Genomic DNA, 20,882 nt, shown 5'->3' with positions numbered 1-20,882 from the left:
AAAAACAGGGTATCAGTAGACCCACCATACCTACTGCCTCGGGCCTGAGAGGGCCGTCTAATTGGAAACTCAGTCTGATTCTTCTCTTGGTGTATCCCTGCAAGCGCTTCAACCCAGAGGACCTATAACCGGGATCCTCCAAGGTAACGAGGCCCCTGATCCCATGACCTTCTGTCTAGCAATACGTTCCATAGGAGTCCAGTCTCTCTTCTATCATGCCCTGCTGCTTCTAGGTCCTCCATGTCCCTATGGACCTAAGGGTATCATCAAAGAGGAACCAGGTTTCCACCCACACTGTGCCTCCCTCCCTTCAGAATCACCCCGGGACACAGCAAGACCTTCCAGCAGGTTCCTCTTCCAAAGGAGAGACCTAAGGTGTATCCTCTTTGGGCCGAGGCCATTCACTAGAGCCTGCGTCCAGGAACAAGCTAGAGCCAGCCCCACCTCTCACTTCTCTCACTCTCTCTTGGACTGCCCTCTGTCAGCTCTCGGGGTCACCGTGGTCGTGCATGAGAATGTATCGCGTGCCCACTACTGTGCCGTGCATTTGGTATAAATGCCCCACCAAACTTTCACACTAGTGTCACCCGAATTTCGGGTGGGAAAACTGAGGCTCAGAGAGATCAGGTGACTTGTCCGAGGGGCAGAGCTAAGATCCAGCCTCAGGCTTGTCTGGCTTCAAAGTGCCTGTTCTCCCTTTTCTCCTGAGCTCACGTGCTTCTTCAGGCCCTGCTGCTTTGACTGACTTGCTCCAGTTATCTGCTACCTTTAGCCACCTCGTCCTCACCTCCAGATCCTTCAGATGCATTTGCTCACTTCCCCACTCCTGCTTTCTCCTGCAGGGCTGATGTGCCTCTGGCCGAGCCGTATCAGTAAGGGGGTGTCTGATATTTGGGGCCTCTACCCCACAGTACAGGCACGTTACTAACCATTAGGCAATGGTTAGAACGTGCGGGTGGAGGTCTGAAATATCAGATACCCCCTTACTAACACAAACCCTTCACCTCACATCTCCCCAAACCAGGGCTTTGCAAAATAATTTATACATTTTATGCCATTCATTCAAATTTCCATTCTTCACTGCTAAAGTACTAGATAGTTGTGAAATTTACCTCAGTCTGTGGATATATGGCATAACGTTATTTATCTTTTCATTGTCAGCTGTTTTTTTCCTTTTTTTAAATTTAAATTCAATTAGCCACCATATAGTACATCATTAATTTCAGATGTAGTGTTCAGTGATTCATGAGTTGCCTATAACACCCAGTGCTCAACACATCACGTGCCCTCCTTAATGCCCACCACCCAGTTGCCACATCCCCCCACCCAGCTCCCTTTCCACAGCCCTCCGTTTGTTTCCTGGAGTCCAGAGTCTCTCATGGTTTGGCTCCCACTCTGATTTCTTCCCATTCAATTTCCCTCCCTTCCCCTATGATCCTCTGTGCTATTTCTTATATTCCACATAAGTGAAACCATATGAGAATTGTTTTTCTCTGATTTATTTCACTCAGCATAATACCCTCTAGTTCCACCCATGTTGATGTAAATTGTAGGTATTCATCCTTCCTGGCGGCTGAGTAATATTCCATTGTATGTATTGTCAGCTGTTTTAAAAGAGGAAAAGAATACACATTTGTTGACTTGCATCAGCCTTGGAAGACTACTGTCAGAAAGCTTATATTATTGAGATATTTGTTCGTATTTTCTTCCTTTTTTCCCCTGCAGAAATCAAACCAGAGCCAAAGACAAAACCTGGGGAGCAGGGGCCCCAGATCCTTGGTGTCCAGAGGGTCTACATTCAGACAAGGGAAGAGAAGCGCATTAACCTAACCGTGGGTAGCAGAGCCTATTTGCTGCCCAACACATCGGTGATTATCAAATGCCCAGTACGACGATTCCAGAAATCCCTGATTCAGTGGGAGAAGGATGGCCATTGTCTGCAGAACTCCAAACGGCTTGGCATCACCAAGTCGGGCTCCCTAAAAATCCACAGCCTTGCGGCCCCGGATATCGGCACGTACCGCTGTGTGGCCGGCTCCGCGCAGGAAACCGCGGTTCTCAAGCTCATCGGCACGGACAACCGGCTCATTGCGCCCCCGGTGCTCGGGGAGCACGTGCGGGAGTATCCGGGGATGGACCCCAAGGAAGCCAATAGCTTGGGAGCCACGTGGCAGAAAATGAGGCAGCTATGGGGTAACAAAAATGAGCTGTATCCGGAGGACGGCCAAATTGCTCAGCAGCCTTTCTTGAGGGCTCTGTTGGGCCCGTGCGGGAATTCTGCGGGCCACACCAGCTCCTGGGAGTTTAAGAACAAGCAGTTTGAAGCAGCAGTTAAACACGGAGCATATAGCATGGATACGGCCCAGTTCGATGAGCTGATCAGAAACATGAGTCAGCTCATGGAAACCGGAGAGGTCAGTGATGACCTCGCGTCCCAGGTGATCTATCAGCTGGTGGCCGAGTTAGCCAAGATGCAGCCAGCCCGCGCACCGTGGAGGGGCATCCAGGAAGGGGTGCCTCCCACCGCACAGCTGAGCGGGGGAGCAAGAAGGATGCCTCAAAGCTCGGATGTGGAGAACTCAGGCAAGCTGAACTTCAAGCCGAAGGGACCTGTTCTCATGAGGCAAAGCCAGCCCAGCTCGATTTCATTTAATAAAACAATAAATTCAAGGATTGGAAATACAGTGTACATTACAAAAAGGACAGAGGTCATCAATATACTGTGTGAGCTTGTTACCCCCAGTCAGGCCACGTATACATGGACCAAGGATGGGGCCTTGTTGCAACCCTCAGAAAAGTAAGTAAAAGCAGAATACAGTGTTCACTGTGTCATACCTTCTTAATGGGCATTCCAGTTTTCTTGAAAAGACTTTCAAATTCCTTCTCCTGAGAATGTGTTTCCAGTAGGATTCTTCAGGAAAGAGACTAAAAAAAAAAAAAAAAAAGTTGGGATGTGTTTTTCACATACGCACTGGAATTTTAAAAATTAAACCCTACCATCCCCTTCATTACCAAGACTGGGTACAGTCAGACTGAGTTTAAGCATGTATAGGCTCTCTCTTTGCAGAGCACTTAACATTATTTAAAAATAAAATCCATATGAGGCCTCAAAAAAGTAATCATCCTTGCAGTAATCCCAAATCAGAATTTATTTACAGTGCCCTTCTATACCTGGGAGATGTGGTATCTCTTTGGAGTTCACGTTGGCCCCGAGAGTTGGCAGGGCAGAGATTAATAGTTTTCTGATGAGGTCACTGAGAGACAATCCCAAGACTAATTCACGGCCATCCGGAACCAGGGACCGTATCTCCTGAACACCGCCAGGGATGTTTGGATATCACACAAATAACAGCCTTAGTAGAAAGATTGAGTATCTGAAGCACTTTTCTGTATCATGCAATTTGTTATGTCATAAAATCCAAAAATAAGGATCAAAGTTTTTGAGATGTTCACAACACGATATTAAGTCATATTTTTATTATGATCTCCATGTCAGTACAAAGATAGCACATTTCATTCATTTCACATAAAATAGGGACTAACAAATATTAATTCATTTTCGCATTCCTCAGTGTCTCTTAAATCTTGCTGTTTGTACACATGGGACTGGAGATACTTTGCTTTCTTTTAGTTTGCATTCAGAGAGCCCAAGCTGCCTCTAGGGATTGTTAAGAGAAACAGAACAGCAGATGTTAAATTGCTTTGCAGACCATATTGTACTTTAAAAATGCAAATTTTATTTTTATCATGTCTTTTAGTGCATTTGAGCCTAATATGTGAAACAGCAGAAGAAATCTAGGTAAAACTCAAATTTTTTATAATAAATTATTAGGCTGTACCTTAGAGTGAAAAGGTAGAACAAATCTAACTTTTTCATTTTTGGCCCAGGAACTCTGAACAGAAGAGTGTAAAGTTGTTTTCCCAGTGGAATAAACCTCCCAGATCAACTAGCTTAGCAGTTCGCAAAACTTTTGGCCTTAAGACCCTTTTGAACCAAAAAAGTTTAAAATCTTCCCTGAGAAGCCTAAAGAGCTTTTGTTAATGTGAGTTATAGCTATCGATATTTACCATATTAGAAATTAAAACATAAAACACTTAACATATCTATTTATTAATCCATTTAGAAATAACAATAAGAAGCCCATCACATGTTTGCATAAATAACAATTTTTGAGGAAGCAATATTTAAAGAAAATTACTGATAACAATGGCACTGTTTTATATCTTTGCAAATCTCTTTAATGTCTGGCTTAATAAAACACAGCTGGATTCTCATAAATGCTTCTCCATTAAATCTGGTGTGATATGTTGTTTTAAGTAAAGTTGATAGAGAAAATTTGGCTTCATCCAGCTATGGGAGTTGGAAAAAGAGGGACATTTTCATAGCCTTTTCGGATAATCATGGCTATTCTTTATGACTACACTAAACCTGGCCCAATGGTAGCTTCTGAAAGGTCAGCGGGAATGTGGACTCTAAAGCCATATTGATGAAATTTTGTTACTCCCTTACAGCGAAATATTGCCTTATCTTGCACTTTCAATGGCTCTTTTACCTACACATGATTTTATAATATCACACACTGGTCATTCGGAAAGTATTAGTTCCCCGAGTTACACCGATCTCCCCAATGTCGGCCCGTTTCCTTAGACGATGTAAAGAACACACGTAGCTGTCAAGCTCACAGTGGAGGATACTAATTTTCCAAAATTTTAATTTTCGCGTGGAAGGTCGTGAAAATTAAACACCGTCTGTTGTTTTCCTTCAATGGGCCAACCCCTTTTAGTTACGTTTTTTAAAAATTGCTGCCATATACCCCAATCTGAATGATTATAATTTGTTAGCCATTCTTTCAAGTAAAAATCGTATTCCCTGAAAAACAAAAACAAAAAAAAAACGGCTCGTTCAGCTAGCAAATCAGACATGTAGCGCTTTGTGTTTACTTCCCGTTCTATAAACAGACTATTAAAAATATACATATTTAAGGATTGAGATTTAGTAAAACCAGTTAAGTCTCATGCCTCATTAAGGACATTCGTAAGGGAAACACATTTTTGTTTCTGTGGCAAATGCGTGGTGGCCAAGAACATGGGGACTCCCTGTACACGTGGACCCCAGAATTGTACCTACCAATGCTTTTGCTATCTGTGTAAATGTCAACACAGCAAGAAAGGCAAATAACAGCTTAGCATTATTACGAAAATCGTTTTGACCTCCCGAACCTCCGGGGGTCCCTAGACCGCCCTTTGAGGGCGGCTCAGCAATTTTCATTTTATAAGAAGCAGAGGCTGAGCGAGTTGAAGTGATCGCTTCACCTGTGGTCGGATCTGTAGGGCAGGAGTGTGGTAGAGCGTGGCCAGTTTAAGTAAATGTTTGTTGAGTTGATTTCAAATAGTTTGACTTGATCGCATGGAATTAGCATTAGCTTCTGAGCCTGAGACTCCTGGAGGTCATATGAAGAGAGGTTTTGACACGGTGCATCCGGTCCAAATGTGTTTCTGCATACTTTAGGGATCAGCCGTTTGATACCGAAGCAGTTCCATATGTCTATTAAAAGTTTTTGTTTTTAAGTTGTTGATAAAAAAAATAAGATCCACTCTTATTTCCGTTTTCTTCCTCAAACTTACCTAATTAATTTGTTCCCCTTACATTTCATTTCCTTGATGCAACAAATGTTCTCACCTTTAGATACATTTTTTTCCAAATCTCACATGTCTTTTCAGTCGAAGTAACTCTGAAATGGAATTACATTTCTGAGAGCTTCTATCCAATGAGAAGAAAGCGTGTAGGGGTGTAGGCATTTGGATGCTAGCTGGGTATGAAATCTCAGCCAGGAAGGGCAGACTGTGGGTAGATTCGCTCGGGCTGATGGCTGTGGAAAGATCAGCTTTGTCAAGAATAAGGTCGTCCAGCAGAGACCAAGGTCACATCCCTTATGGGACCCTACCTGCTGTTCTCCAGCCCAGGGACTGACCCAGGCTAGATACCGGGACGGCTCTTCCAGAAGTAAGGTTCACGTGATTTCTCTCTGTGCTGTTGAGACCTACAGAACAAAGGGATTGCTAGGGGATTGCTAAATCATATAAACATGTATATGAAATGATTGAAGAAAACATTTTAGTGTATTTATTTTTCAAATGCAGTTACTCATTCTATTCTTGTTCTTAATCGACTATTCCTTATTAGGGATTTTAGATTTCAGACGCCGGGTGTTAGCGTGCTAATAGCTAGGTCTGTCGTGCTCCTGTTTTTGGTCCAGGCAATTCCGCAGCTGTATTTCTGCCCACTTTTGTGTATTTCCTATGTGTGTTGCAGAGGGGCTTGCGTCCTGCTGGTACGCACAGGCTGCACCATGATTCTGTCGCATTCTGACCGTTTGTACATTTAGCCGCTGGAGGTTTCTGAGAGCTTTCTATACAAAATTCACTGTGTCAGGTACTGTCGATGCACAGCTGTGAATAAGATTTGGTCCCTGCTTTTGAAAAGATCACAATCTGGTGGGAAGAAGTAGATATTTCATCAAATAAATATATGAACCAGAGCAGAAGGAGCCCAGAGGGGGAGAAGATAACTCTAGGAGTACTGGGGAAAGCTTTACAGGGAAAATTATATTTGATCCAGGATCCAGTGGGTAAGTCAGAGTTTGCCGGAATGGGGAGGGGGGAGGGCATTGCAAATACAGTGAACAACATATGCAAACGCTCGGGGTGATGAAAGATCATGGAATGTTCTGGAAACTGTTAGAGGCTCATTATGACTGGAGCATAGGGTGAGCAACATGAAGTGACAGGAAATGGAGAAGTGGCCCCAGCTCAGTTCATGAAGAAACACACAGCATTTAGTGGTCAGAATAGTCCGTGTGGCTAAGATCTGGAAAGTGAGAGGCGGCAGGGAAGAAAAACAGTATACGGACCACTGATCCAGGTGACCGAGAAGCAGCTTCAAATCGTTAAGAAAAAATTAAAATAAAAGCAGAACAAGCACCCTTTTCTCTTCCCTGAATAATTACCTCATCCGTCAGGATACACCTGAACAACTCTGGTTCTCGTGCTATTTACCTGCAGGTGTTTATGGTGATCAGTAATGGGGAAACCATACAGAACTCATACAGGTCAGCCCCGATTCGTAACAGCCTGCTCCAAGTCCAGTATAACACCTCCTTAGCACTGTTGCCCCCAGTGACTTTTTTGTACCGTCGTGGTGAGGTAACGACTAGAGTCAAGCAGCATTAACTAACGGCCCACTCACTTCCGGTGTGAAAATCCGAACCGAAACATCCATACCTGCTGTTCGTGAGGAAGGATTTGGGCACAAAATGAGGGGTTAACATCCTGCCAGCTGATGCTTGCTAGTTTGTCTTTTTGAAAATGTGGTAGAGTAAGCATTGAGTCCATCCAGAATAGTCTCTTCTCGGGCAAAGTGAGGCAGGAAGACTGGCTCTCCAAGCACCGTCCAGCTACCGTGTCTCTGAGCTCAAGCGCAGGAGGAAGACTTTTCCACCCTCCAGTCTTATGGGCGGGATCCTTGCCAACCCAGGGTCTAATTTTGCAGTCTTCTTTCCCTGAGACATGCTGTGGGCCCAGAGCAGTGAAGTACGTCACGTGAATGCACCCCTTTCTAACTGTTCTACAGGATAATCTTGGCTGGAATGGGAAAAATGCAGATACGGAACCCTACAAAGAAGGAACAAGGGACGTATGGATGCTCTGTAGCTAACCATCTCGGTTCAGACGTGGAGAGTTCTCCTGTGCTCTACGCAGGTAATGCGCGTTGTTGAAACCCCGGAATGCCTGGTTTGGGGTTCCCTAGAGCAGCAGTTCCCAAATGTCAGCGTGAAGCAGCAGGAACACCCGAGGGTAAGGGGGTGGTCAGAACACAGATTTCTAGACCCCATTCCTGGAGCTTCTGACTCAGTAGGTCTGGGACGGAGTCCAAGAGTTTGCATTTTTAACATGGTCCCAAGTCGTACCGATGCTGCTGGCCTGTGGACCAGATCTTGAAAACGTCTGCTTTAGGGCTCACCTTCCGAGAATGAGACAGAGTTTCCCCGGCAGCATGGATAGTACAGGTTTCCCGTTTTTTTAAGTGCCGCCAGCCAATGCAAGAGAATAATTATCCTCTAAAGAGGGCTGTCTACCTCCAAAGGTATACCTATCAGTCCTTAAAGACACTTTCAGGAAGTTGTATCTGTAAATTAGTGTCTTTCTTCCCAGGAGGCAGATGGTGTCATTTTAACATGAAAATGTGCTTAATTATGAAGGAATGCTTTTAGGTGGTAAGCAACGCTTCCTGCTTCCTCGTGGCAAGCTCCTGTTCTGGGGTTAAAAATAAACCAAGAGCTCCCTCCTCCAGCCCTCTGCTCTGTGGTTTCTGGTATCTGTGGCTCACAGGGACTAAGAGGAGGAGAGGAGCAATACCGGGGATTAGAATCCAGCATTCGGGACAACCGAGCATTGAGCTTGGTGGCAGGTACCTCATATCTACACATTGAGAAGGTTGGACCAGGTGATTTTAAAAGCTCCTCGAATCTGTATGGCTTGAGGTCCTCCCCTGGCTGCATTCCCAAGGTAGGGCCTCCAGGCCTTGATTTTCTGTGCTTCGACCGTCCTGTGAGCATCAGCCCCTTCCCAGAAAATGTCAGTCCCAAGGTTTGGGAATTCCTGGGAGGAATGGCAGGCCCCCTTGGGGCTCACAAGTCTCCCCTTAAACCCATCGAGGACAATCCAGATTCCTGAGAGAGCTGGCACAGCATGTCCTCTGGCCCCTGAATACGTGGTTACCAAACAGTCCACTGAAATGCATTCGTTTTGCATGCACTATGCGTAGGTGATAAAACAGCCCTCACCCTCCGGCAGCTCACATGCTAATGGTGGAGTAGGGAATGCCATCGTGGAGGTCGTCCTCCGTCCTCCGTAGACAGAGGATCTGTCAGCACCCTTTCCGGGATGTGGCCTTCCTTGACCCTCACGTGCTATTGAGAGACCCCTGGGCAACCAGCACCTCCTTCTGTCTCAGCAGCCACCAGCCCCTGTGGTTTGGTGTCTCCCACCAATCGGAGTTGCTTGAGGGCAAGAATGGCTGTTTTCCAACTTTGTATTCCTTTCGTTCATCTCAGGCACAGAGTATATTTCCTGAGTGAGTTAACGAATGAATCTATTGAAAGTCTACGTTTCTCAGAATCCAGGGAAATAAAAGTCCTTGATTAGGTTCTTGATGCTCTGTGACTTTGTTGCTCTTATTATTTTTCCATGCAAGTTTTAGGCAGGTTTTTTTCGAGTGTTCCTTGCAGAGACAGAGTCGGTGGGTCCCAAGCCCCTGGTGTGTTGGACCCCGCTTTAGTTCATCCAGGGGATACCCTGCCCTGCCTTCTTGGCTTCTTATGAACTTCTGAATTCCTTCTTTTTCAATTTATCAAAGAGGGATTTATCCTCAATTTTGGTTATAAACCAAAACAACCTCATAGCCTATCTATGGTTGTTGCAGCACACCCCGTGGTTATCTCTTTGAATGCATTCATCCATCCGTCTGTCTGCCTGTCCATCTGGGCACTAAGCACCCCCTGGGCTGTGTATGTGCCAGTCCTAATGGGGCACCACGAGGGAGACAGAGAGCCCGACTCTGCCCCTGCTCTTAGTGAGCTCTACCAAGTTTACCAGACGCGGCGTGGTTTACCAGAGCAAAAGCCTGAACCTAACATAGTTTCCTGCTCCCTTTCAATGAAGAGGCGCCTGCCATCTTGTCTATCGAAAGAAATATCAGCAGACTGGAACACAGCCATCTGTCGGTCGTGGTTGGAGGCGTCGTGGAGGCAGCCTTGCAAGCTGATGTGACAATCCGATGTCCTGTAAAAGGCAAGTCTGGGCGTTTCTGGGGGTGGGGAGGGAGGCAGGGAGCATGGGCCAGCCTGGTGTTGCAAGAGATGGCAGCTCTCAGTTCGGCATCTCAGGCCTCAGCCTGACTGGCTTAACAATCTTGAGTCTCACTCAAGTGTGAGTGGCTCTGTCTCTCAAGGGTGAGACCAACTCAAGGGACCGGGGTGTAAAACAAAATGCCCATGTCTCCACTTCCCGGGAGGACTGTGACTGCCTCGCACACTGGCGTGCTCAGGCGTGACCAGGACACTGTCGCTGTGGGCAGACCTACCCGACAAGCCAGCTTCTAGTCCGGTGGTTGCCTGGTGAGCTGAGCGTCAGCGAGGGGGTTTGCTGGAAACTGCTGGGGGTGCCCTGCGCTGGGCAAAGCCAGGTCCGGGGGTGGGAATCGCGAGGTCTCCCGGCCCACACTGTCTCTATCCTGGACTGTCCTAAGCCAAGCATAACCAGTCTGTGCCTCAGTGGCTCGTTCTGCTTTGTTCGCCATGGCAGAGAAGCCTTCTTTCTGACTCCTCCTTTCTTTAATAGAAATAACACTTTCAAAGGAGATTGAAGGATATTAAATAGCATGTAAATTTGCAAAAAAAAAAAAAAAAAAAAGAAATAACACTTTCAGTCCGACCTTGCCTTAATGTCAGGCCATTCTTGCTCAGATTCTTCTGTCTTAACCTGGGCCCACGCATCTCTAAACTGAGGTCAACATTATAGCCTGCCCACATGCCCGTTTTATGGGGTCAGGGGCGCTGTGTGAATAACTTTGATCAGTTTCTCAGGGAGCCTTGGGACCTCTTCACAGTTAAGATCTATTTTAAGGGGACAGAGCGTATGCCCGTGATTTACCGTGCATTGCTTCACAGCCGGGACGGCTGAGTCTCCCTGGTTTCCAGCTAATGGGGCCCCTGTAAGTTGCAGCCACTTGGATGAATCTTACCTGGGCCGTGGCCCGGGTGAGCAGGGTGACCCGGGGAGCCCTCACGCTGCTCTCGGTGGCACAGTGACCGCACATGTAGCGAAGGGAGCCCGGGACACCTCCATCCACCTTCCAGGCACTCCCTCCCTGTAATGGTCCGTTTCTGGCCATGTTTCTAGAGCTGCACCTTTGGCTCCAAGAGCAGTGGAAATTTGCTAACCCCCAAGGTATTATTTTTCACCCCTTGGAAGTCCCTGCAGTGTTTGGCCTTCACAGACTTGCAAAATCCCTCCAGCCTCCCAACTGACTCCACCCACAAGTATGTGAGTTTTCTGGCCAAGCGCTACCTACCATCACAGAACGCGGCCCGCATTCCCGGGCCGCGCCGAGGAGAAAAGCAGAACGGAACTTTGCAGCTGCCAAGCCACAAAGGGCTAGAGTTTCTAGAGCCCTACACCTGCAGAGGATTCTGCAAAATAGATCTGACTTCTATGAAGAGAAACCTCAACTTTTAACATTATTTCTACATTTCTGACTTCCACAAGAGTTTAAAATCAGGCATTCTGGGGGGCGGGGGGGATGAGCCCTTGAAAGGATTGTGGTGTATTATTTGCTGTCATAAGTCAGCGGCTGGATTCGGTGGCAACTGCTTTTGTGAGGGAAGCCTCCAGCAAAGACCATTAAACGCGTCTGGGTTTTATTCTCTGGGCCAGGCCCCGTCAGCACGCGGGCCATCTCTGACCTCCCTCTGACTCCGGCAGCCCCTTGTGCCCCCTTACCGCTGCTCCCCGGGGGCCTGAAGGGAGCTCGGTGTTGGGGGCCCTCTGCCTCCTCGCTCCCTCCTTCCTCCTACCAGACGCGGCCCCATTGGCTGTTTGCTTACCTGGCAGCCGTCCCCTGTGGACTAGCTCCCCAGGGACTCAGCAGGACCCTTTCTTCTCAAAATAAACCCGTCTCATTTTGAGTTTATATGCCATTTTAAATAAACCTGGACTGTGTTTTCTTATGGGCAGAAGCCATACGAACGTAGCTTTTTCTGGAGATCTGTCTTCTTAAAGACAGATGGGGAAGTGGGGGAAGGGTCAGAAAATGGGTCTCCTAGACGGTTCTGTCACTAGCTCGTACGGGACCTTCCTGCCCTCGTCTCGGCAGTGGGAAATGTACCACTAACGTTAGTGGAAGGAGGGACTTTGGGTTTCATCTAATCCAGCCCCTCACTTACAGCCTCGAACGGGTGTCACAAAATTATATTTTCACATTGCACATGGAGATTATTTCTGTGAATTGGCGGCATGTATAAATTTGTCTTTTATTTTTCAATTGCCCTTAAAATATTTTCCAGTAACTATAATGAGCTCATCTATTCAAACCTTTTAGACAGATTCATAGTTTTTTGGTATGGCCAAATATGTTTTATTTAATTCGTGTGTCTGGATATCAAAAGTGATGGTCTCTGGTCTCTCTTAGGTGATATTTCTCATAACTGTATTACGTAATAGAACCTGCAAATCTGTATGTTTAAAAGTTAGAAGTTTTCAGTTGCAAGAGTTTTTTGCCTTGCTCTTTAAAAAAAATTTTTTTTTCTTTTAAAAATGGGGGAAGAAGAGTTTAAGCTGCATCCTCTCTGCCACCTTCTGGTAAAAAGGGAAAGCTCATCTGAGAGAAATGACTGATAAATCTTAAGAGTGGTTTTTTTTTTTTTTTTTTTTTTTTTAGTGTTAATGCTTAGTAAGGACATCATTTATTTTATAATTTTCTTCTTTTTTTAAAGATTTTATTTGTCAGAGAGAGAGAGAAAGAGCACATAAACAGGGGGAGCGGCGGGCAGAGGGAGAAACAGACTCCCCGCTGAGCAGGGAGCCTGATGCGGGACTTGATCCTGGGACTCTGGGATCATGACCTGAGCCAAACTCAGATGCTTAACTTACTGAGCCACCCAGGCATCCCATCTTTCTTTTAAAAAAAAAAATTTATTTATTTGAGAGAGAGAGCGTGAATGCAAGCAGGAGGAGGGGAAGAGGGAGAAGGAGAGACAGAATCTCAAGCAGGCTGCACGCGCATCATGGAGCTTGATGTGGGGCTCGATCTCATGACCTGAGCTGAAATCAAGTTTGGCGCTTAACCGACTGAGCCACCCAGGCGCCCCAAGCAATAATTTCTTAGCTGGGGCGTAAGCACCAAAAAGAACAAGTGGATGAATGGGCTTCTTCAAACTGAAAAACTTTTGTTCTGCAAAGGACAGTGTCAGGAAAGTATAAGGAAAACCCACAGAAGGAGTGAAAATTTTCTGCAAATCATATATTTGGGAAGAGAGTGTCCAAAATATAAAAGGAACTCTTAGAACTCAGCAATAAAAAGACAACCTCATTTAAAACAGACAAATGATCTGAGTGGAATCTCTCCAAAAAAATGTACAAATGACCAATAAGCCCATAAGAAGATGCTCAACATCCTTAGTCATCAGGGAAATGTAAGTCAGAACCACAATGAGATGCCACTTCCTTTTCTTTTTTTTATTTTTATTAAAATCAATTGGTTAACTTATAGTGTATTATTAGTTTCAAAGGTAGAGTTTGGTGATTCAGCAGTTGCACACAATGCCCGGTAATGAGATGCCACTTTCTACCCTGTGACACCTGTAATCAGAAAGATAATAGAAGTGTGGAGAATGTAGAGAAGTCAGAACCCTCTTGCACTGCGGGTGGGAATCTAAAATCATGCAGTTGCTTTGGAAAACAGTCTGATGGTTCCCCCAAAAGTGAAATCCAGCAATTCCACTTCTAGGTATATATGCCCCAGACAAATGAAAACACACATCCCCACAAAAACGTGTGCAGAGAGGCCCATGGCAAAGAGTAGGAACGACTTCCGAGCCCATCACTGATGAGTGGATAAACAAAATGTAGCACATCCGTGCAATGGAATTTTCTTTGGCCATAAAAAGGAATGAAGGACTGATCCATGCTAAAACACGGATGGATCTTGAAAAATTACGGTTAGTGAAAGAAGCCAGACACAACAGATCACATATTGTGTAATTACATTTCCATGAAATGTCTAGGACAGACAAATCCGCAGAGACAGATAAGAGGCTGCCGGTGACTAAGAGACTGGAAAACGGGCGGGATGACTAACGGGCACACATTTCTTTGGGGGGGATGAGAATGTTCTGAATTATAGAGTAGGGATGGTTGCATGGCTTTATGAGTGGGCTAAAGAAATCACCGAATTGTACCCTTGGAAGGGTGAATTGTACAGTACATAAATTGTATCTCATTAAAATCACAATCTGCAATCCGAATACCCACAAGAGGATAAGGCTACAAAGTTTTAAAACCTACAATGCAGTCATGGATACTATTTATCAGTATATAAGTCGGTGGCAAAAATACGCAGATATTCACGGGAAGGACGGACACCAGTGGCAGGATGGTTGGTACTCCCAGACTCCGGGAGAAAAGGAGGAGAAGTTTGGGGAAGGAACGTTAGCCTAGCTGTGATACTTTATTGCTTAACCAAGAACTAAAGCAAATAGAGTCCAGTGTGAATGGACACTAATTTTGCATGATAGACCTGTGGTTATCTGTTATACTGCTTTTTTTTTTTTTTTTTCAGTTCCCCTCCCAGCCCTGCCTCTGCCTCGCTGTGAGACATTGGGCCTGTCACAGACTCACCTTGGCCCGGGGTTTTCTGTTACAGAGTAACGGATTAGAGGCTGAAGACCAGCCCTAAAATTCTGTCCTGGACCCCTGGTCTCTTGTAGGAATCTGGGACAAATGGAAGTAAAAGTAGGAAAAATGCTTGAGCTAAGATATCTGCCCAGTCTGGGTTAGAACTGAGTGCCAACAAGTGTTTTCACCCAATATCAGGGAGACTGAGAGGGAACCCAGAAAGAAAATCTCTCTAGATAGCCAAAGGGGAGATGGATGAGGGGACAGTTGACATGGTTGAAGGGCGTGAAGAGGTACAAACTTCCAGTTATAAAGTAAAGAAGTCATGGGGATGAGAAGTACAGCACAGGGAATATAGAGAGTCAATAGTATAATGCGTTTATTGTAGTGAGCATTTCATAATGTGTATAATTGTTGAATCCTTATGATATACACCTGAAACTAACTTAATATTATATATCAACTCTACTTCAATGAAAAAAATGTTTAATGGGAAAAAAAAAATGGTAGATATCATGTCCTTATCAAGGAGTTACTTGGAGCTGGAACACCAGCCCATGAAAAACCCATTTACCTATATTATGACTCAGACACTAGAGTTATAATGAAAAGGAAGGAACCAAAGAATGTAAGAATCTGTGATTTGGTGAAACTGAAATTTGACGATTTGAAAAATGTCTTTCCTTGGTTTAAAAGCTGATGTTTAAGGAAACACGAGTTAACTGGAGGGCAGTAAATCCAGAGGGTGATTTGAAGCAACTTGGATGGCCTTGGATGGAAACCATCCAGGTGTTGGTCTTGGGAGTTGAATACTGAGCGACCTTTGAAATCCATGCGTCCCGCCGTTATGTTTTGAAAACAAGACCCAGAGAGGGGAGACCTGACCAAAGTGATGAACCCAGTCCATGGAAGTGCTGAAGCCAGCACTCCTTCTGCTCCGAAGGCCTCCCCTTCTTTTCTGTTTTCTTGTCTCATTATAAAAAGTAACCCATCTCATTGTAAAATCATTAGAAAGCATAGCAAAGTATTAAGAAGCAAAGAAATTCCCATAATCTCATCACCAAGACACAACCAGCATTTCTACTTTTTCACATTCCTTTAACCTTTTCTCATTAAGTCAAAGAATTTTCTCATGGTGCTAAAAAAAAAAAAAATCATAAATATCATTTAATTGCTGTACAAATTCTATGAATGTAACACAACTAAGCCATTCCCTTATTTAGGGAAACTTAAGCTGCTTATTCTCTCTACAGTTACGTCTAGCAGTGTAAGGAACATTTTTGTGCATATAACTTCTTTGTGTTGTTGAGATTAATTTTTTAAAACAGGTTAACAGGATTGGAATGACTGGGTCACAGGTCACTCAATGTTTTTATAACATAAGGCATTACAATTTCTAGAACTCAAAATGCATATCACAAATTACCTTCTAGAAAGTGAAACTTGCCAGTGGTGTGGGTTTAAGCGCTCCATCCCTCTCACTGTTATGCTGCCCAGCGATAGGAAAGAATAGGGAAACAAGTAGGCAGAAGTTACAGGATTAACCCCCGACCGAGTATGGACAAGCAGGTGGCAGGAAGCAAGTGTGTCCAGGGGGCGGTGGGGTGACTGGTGCTCTGCACCATGCATAGAGGGAAGGAAAGCCTTTCATGTCTAAGAGATGGTGGTCAGAACATATGACATAAATTTAAAAGTATTTTCTTAATCATGGGATTTTTTTTTTTTTTTAGGATTAAAATGCTGTGGAGTATACCTAAAGTTTTTTTGATGGCTAATGGAATTACTGGCTTTTTTTTTTTTTTTAACTGGGTTTAATAATTTCCCTTATAGGGGAGGATTTTGAGAACATTTTTGTGGTGCAGCAAAATTACGTGGTTAAATTCCTATACGTAGCTCATCTCTCTGACAATTATTTTCCCCCATCAACCATCAGTTTATATGTAGTGTGGAGTTTGATGGTAATAATGGAACATCTTTAAATCACAAATTTCTTTGATCCTCTACAAAAAAAAAAAAGAACCATTACTCCAGAAAAATGCATTTACCCACAAAATTTTGCATATAATTTTCAGAATACTTAAAAAGAAAATCTGGGGATCATCTGCTTGTTCCTATTTTATGAACTAAATATTTTGTTGCTTTGGACCATATTAAAACTAATTTATCTTTCTCAACCTGTGCTTTTTGAAATGTATTCCCTCTTCTATATTATGCTTACCTCTTGTTTAAACCAAATACAATCTTTAAACTTGCTAAAATTCTTTTTAAATATATTTAAAACCTTTTCTCCTGTTCGAGAAGGCTACCTATCCTTGTTTTTCCTACTTCTGCCTGTGATACAGAAATTTTCCCAGCATCCTCCTCTCTTAAGGCCATATTCAACCAAATAATCAATCATGGGTGATTGGAAATTCCATGCATTTTTCCATCCATTCAGCAAGCATTCACTAGGCATCTGCTAAGCCCAATCTAGTTCTTTAGTACAGAGATGAGTAAGACCTGGTATCTGCAGCTTTACAGACAAGGAAACTGTGATATAACAGATGCAGAAATCTAAGTGTTTATGAAGTGCATCAGACACCTGTGAGAGAATAGTTAAGGCTCCTAAAGGATTAGAGGTCCACAGGACAGATGATGTTACAACTAGGCCACTTGGAACAAAAAGGAAGCCATTTGCAGCAGAAGAAACAGCATATAGGCACAAGCACAGAAGCGCGAAAGCTCCTGGCTTATTTGCAAAACCACAGTCAGATCCGTGTGACTTAAAGCAGAGGGTGTGAAGGAGAGTGGGGAGGAGGGGGCTTTGGAAGTTTAAGTTGGGACCAGATTGTGAAGGGCATTTAATGTCAGGCTAAAACCCTTGGACTTCATTTCATTGGCATTGGGAAGGCAAGAAAAGTTTTAAGCAGAGTAGTGGTGTGAGCCGATCTGTGTTTTAGAAAGAGCATTCTGCCCACAGCGTGGATGAAATATTAGAGGGGAAAGAAACTACAGAAAGCCATAAATTAAAACCAGTGGAATTGTATTACAGTCATTGATTGGATTGTTGGACCAGTTACTCAAGACATTAAATGCTTCTGTTTTGTCCAAGAGGGAGAGAAGGCCTATCTGGCATTTAGCAACCGATGTGTCATTAATTGAAGATCTGGGACATAGGAGGCCCCACGTCAGTCCAGAGTGTTGGCACATAGCAGTTGAGTTGAACATGGAGACACACATGGAAAGACACAAAAGGGAGAGAATCTGGACTTGAGACAGAAGAATGGGAACCCCAGAGTGCTAACCAGAGAGAAGGGTGACAAAACAGAGGCCTGACGGGGGGATTAGGAAGTACCACAGCTTGGGGACAAGGGTCAGAGGCTCAGGTAGAGGCAACAAGCAGGCCCCAACGTCACCTGCAGAAGTGCCCCATGGTGTGAGATGGAGGGTCCAGGGAGAGTACATGAGGAGGCCGGCCAGTGTTAGGTCAGGGGTCTGCCTGAGTGAGCTGGGTCAGCGCCCAGGCTGACGGAGGTCCCACCGAGACACGTGCTCTCACCGTTACTGCAGCGATGGGAAGGGACGTGGCCAATCGTGGGCTGTCTGGTAATGACTCCCCACTCCCTCACCTAAACCTTGATAGGCTTGCCCCAGACCTCTTTGTGTTCATATTTGGATTACTGAGTTAGGGGATTAAAAAGACTCATTTGTAAAACCACTTTCTGTTCTTCGAAGATCTGCTGAAGCTCTATTCTCAGTGCTCCTTGAGCGATGATTTTGTCCTCATCTTTAATCCACAGCAGTTTCCCATGTGGAGAAAACATGAGTCTCCGCACAATCAAGAAGGAGCGAGAAATGTTAGAATAAGGTAGCTGAACATGCAAGATGAAAAACAGAAAGGGCTCTTCTAGAACCTATCGAGTTTCATACTTATCGCGAAAAGCCTGGTGGTTGGGCGTGTATGGCTGCAGATGCCGAGTCATGCCGCGTCTTCAGGCCTCCGGACCACAGCTGTCGTGGTTTGGTCCTGTTATCAACAACGCTGCTTTCATCCTCAAGTGTCTACACCCCACTTCTGTCTTCAGCCCCACCAGTATGTCTCTCCGTCCCCCAGACCTCACAGACATCCAGCCCCACGTTAATCTTCACTCTTTCACATGATGAAGACAGACTGACCCATAAGGACTTCTATCATGTCATCTCACCTCCTGGGCCCACTCTTCCCTGTCCGCAAATAACCTTTCTTCTGTCTACCATCAGGAGACCAGCAGATAAGCCAGTGGTTTTCAAACTGTAGATTCCATGGAGCCTTGTCAAGGACCCCAGTCTTACCTTTCTACCCTACCTACCCTCTCCCCCAACATACAGTTCAACTAAAAGACCTCCGTGTTTTATAGTTTTATAAACTGGACTTTCTCCTAAATTGGTTCTACTACTAACAGTGTTTGAGAGTCACTGATTGGAACACTGGAATAGTGCCTCTGATCCATGGCAAGTTTCTGGTCCCAAAATAACATACAACCTTTCCACAATTATATCTTATTTCAGATTTAAAATAGCTTTCACCTCCTGGCTTTTTTTATTACCGTATTTCTGATGTGAAGACCCATTAAGGCCACCTAAATTTTAAGATCAATAAAATGGCCCTGACTTGGTCCTGTTGGTGCCTGTTGATCTGTGTACAACAGACCTGAGGTGATCCAGGAGGCAAGAACTGGGTTGGTTCGTCCTCTTTGCTTTCAGACTCCAGGTATTCTCTTGGTGATCTTTTGAAGCCCAGGTTTCTAAAGAAATAAGTTGCTTCAATTCCATGAGTCCCTGTGTGGTAGCTCTAGGCTGGCCCCGTGTTCTCCCGGTTCCTCAGAAGACTGTGGGAGCATGAGCCAGAGCAGCTAGGGCCGAATTTTCCAGACCTGTATGAGATTTACTAGTAGACAATTGGGAGGCTTTTCTTAAAAGCCAGCAAGAGCCAACATCCACCCAATAAGAAAGGCTCTCACCTGCTCTCTGTTCCCCAGGAGCCTCAGCTTCTCACTGTGAATGCTGTGAGACCCACAGACAGTGACAGAGGGCACAGGATAGCTGTGGGGGCTGGAGGAATACCTATTGTATAAAACACATGGAATGAGTGAAAGCCCTCCAACGACCCATCCATCTGCTCTCACTCCTTTGCCCCAACTGTGCCTTCCTAGAGTAGGGCCCGCGGGACCCACACAGGGTGCCGACTGAGAGAGAGAGAAAATCTTGTTGGAATTCAACCCAGAAATAAAAAAGCATGAGGACTTCTTGGGATAGTCTACAAAAGGCATTCAGGACCTGGTGATGGAAAAAAATACTTCTTGTGGGGAAAATACCATGGGGCCTGAATAGAATTTCAGTATCTGTACTAACATCCGGGCTCAGGTGCCCCTCTATTTTTTGTGTGTTTTTTTTTTTTTATCTTTTCATTGATTTCATTTGTCTTTACATTTATTCACCCTGGTTATATATTTGATAATGCAACAGCCCTGTATTCATTTTCATAACTGACACATGGTGTACTAAAGTCATTTTATTATGGACAGGCCTGGATATCACCTCCCACCCCACCCACCCTACCCCAGAGAGTCTGACTTCATTTATCTGTAGTATGGCCTGAGAATGTTGTTGTGTTTTTTAAGTCCCCAACGCAATTCTGATGTGTATCCAAAGTTAAGAACCAATGCATTAGCCGGTAAGTGCGGCCAAAGAGTCTCCTGGGACTTATCGCAAAGGTTATTTCAAAATGAGAGACATCCTCAGGAAACAGTGGGTAACAAAGAGTAGAGGGGAGGCTGGGCTACATGGCAGGGCCTATGTCCATGCTCTGGGCTCATGCTGAAGGGGGAATCAGGCCTGTCAACAGCTGAGCCTCAGTGTCTGAAGGTCCACAGAGGAGGAATCAGCTTCAGCGTCAGACAGGGTCAGGGAAGAGAGGGCCTACAATGGATCTTTAAGAATGAGCAGAAACTGGGGCGCCTGGGTGGCTCAGTCGGTGAAGCGTCTGCCTTCAGCTCAGGTCATGATCTCCAGGTCCTTCGATTGAACCCTGCGTCGGGCTTCTTGCTCAGCAGGGAGTCTGCTTCTCCCTCTCCCTCTGCCATTCCCCACCACTCATTCTCTCTGTCTCTCAAATAAATAAAATCTTAAAAAAAAAAAAAAAAAGAATGAGCAGAAATTTTCCAAGTGGTAAAAGAGAATAGCAAATAATCTGCAGAAGAGAGAAGAGCACATAGAAAATCTTAGCACTACACAGTTTGGGAAACAGCGAGGTCCCCGAGGCTGGAGGATGAGCGCTTGTTAGCATTTGGTACCCATAAATTGAAAGGGCTTTTGTGCCTCTATCCTCCCAGAAGAGTATAAGCTTTGGAGCTAGGAAAACGGAATCTTAGTCCCGACCATTCCTAAGGAGAAAGGAGCCATTTTATAGGGTA

General features: G+C 44.9%; 1 protein-coding gene across 3 annotated transcripts in view; it reads left to right on the top strand.

Moving 5' to 3' along the window:
* The window catches only part of ADAMTSL3 (ADAMTS like 3), a 344,500-nt gene that overhangs the window by 281,164 nt on the left and 42,454 nt on the right, over nt 1-20,882 (top strand). For all 3 annotated transcript variants that reach the window (XM_036072905.2, XM_036072904.2, XM_078078809.1), the window contains 3 exons: nt 1,726-2,797; nt 7,631-7,758; nt 9,721-9,849. In XM_036072905.2, coding sequence (XP_035928798.2) covers nt 1,726-2,797; nt 7,631-7,758; nt 9,721-9,849 — 1,329 coding nt within the window. The remainder of the gene's footprint in view (nt 1-1,725; nt 2,798-7,630; nt 7,759-9,720; nt 9,850-20,882) is intronic.

This window comes from Halichoerus grypus, chromosome 8, assembly GCF_964656455.1.
Source record: "Halichoerus grypus chromosome 8, mHalGry1.hap1.1, whole genome shotgun sequence".
NCBI lineage: Eukaryota > Metazoa > Chordata > Mammalia > Carnivora > Phocidae > Halichoerus > Halichoerus grypus.
Note: the sequence above shows the minus strand (reverse complement) of the source record. Positions and strands in the feature narration are given on the sequence as shown.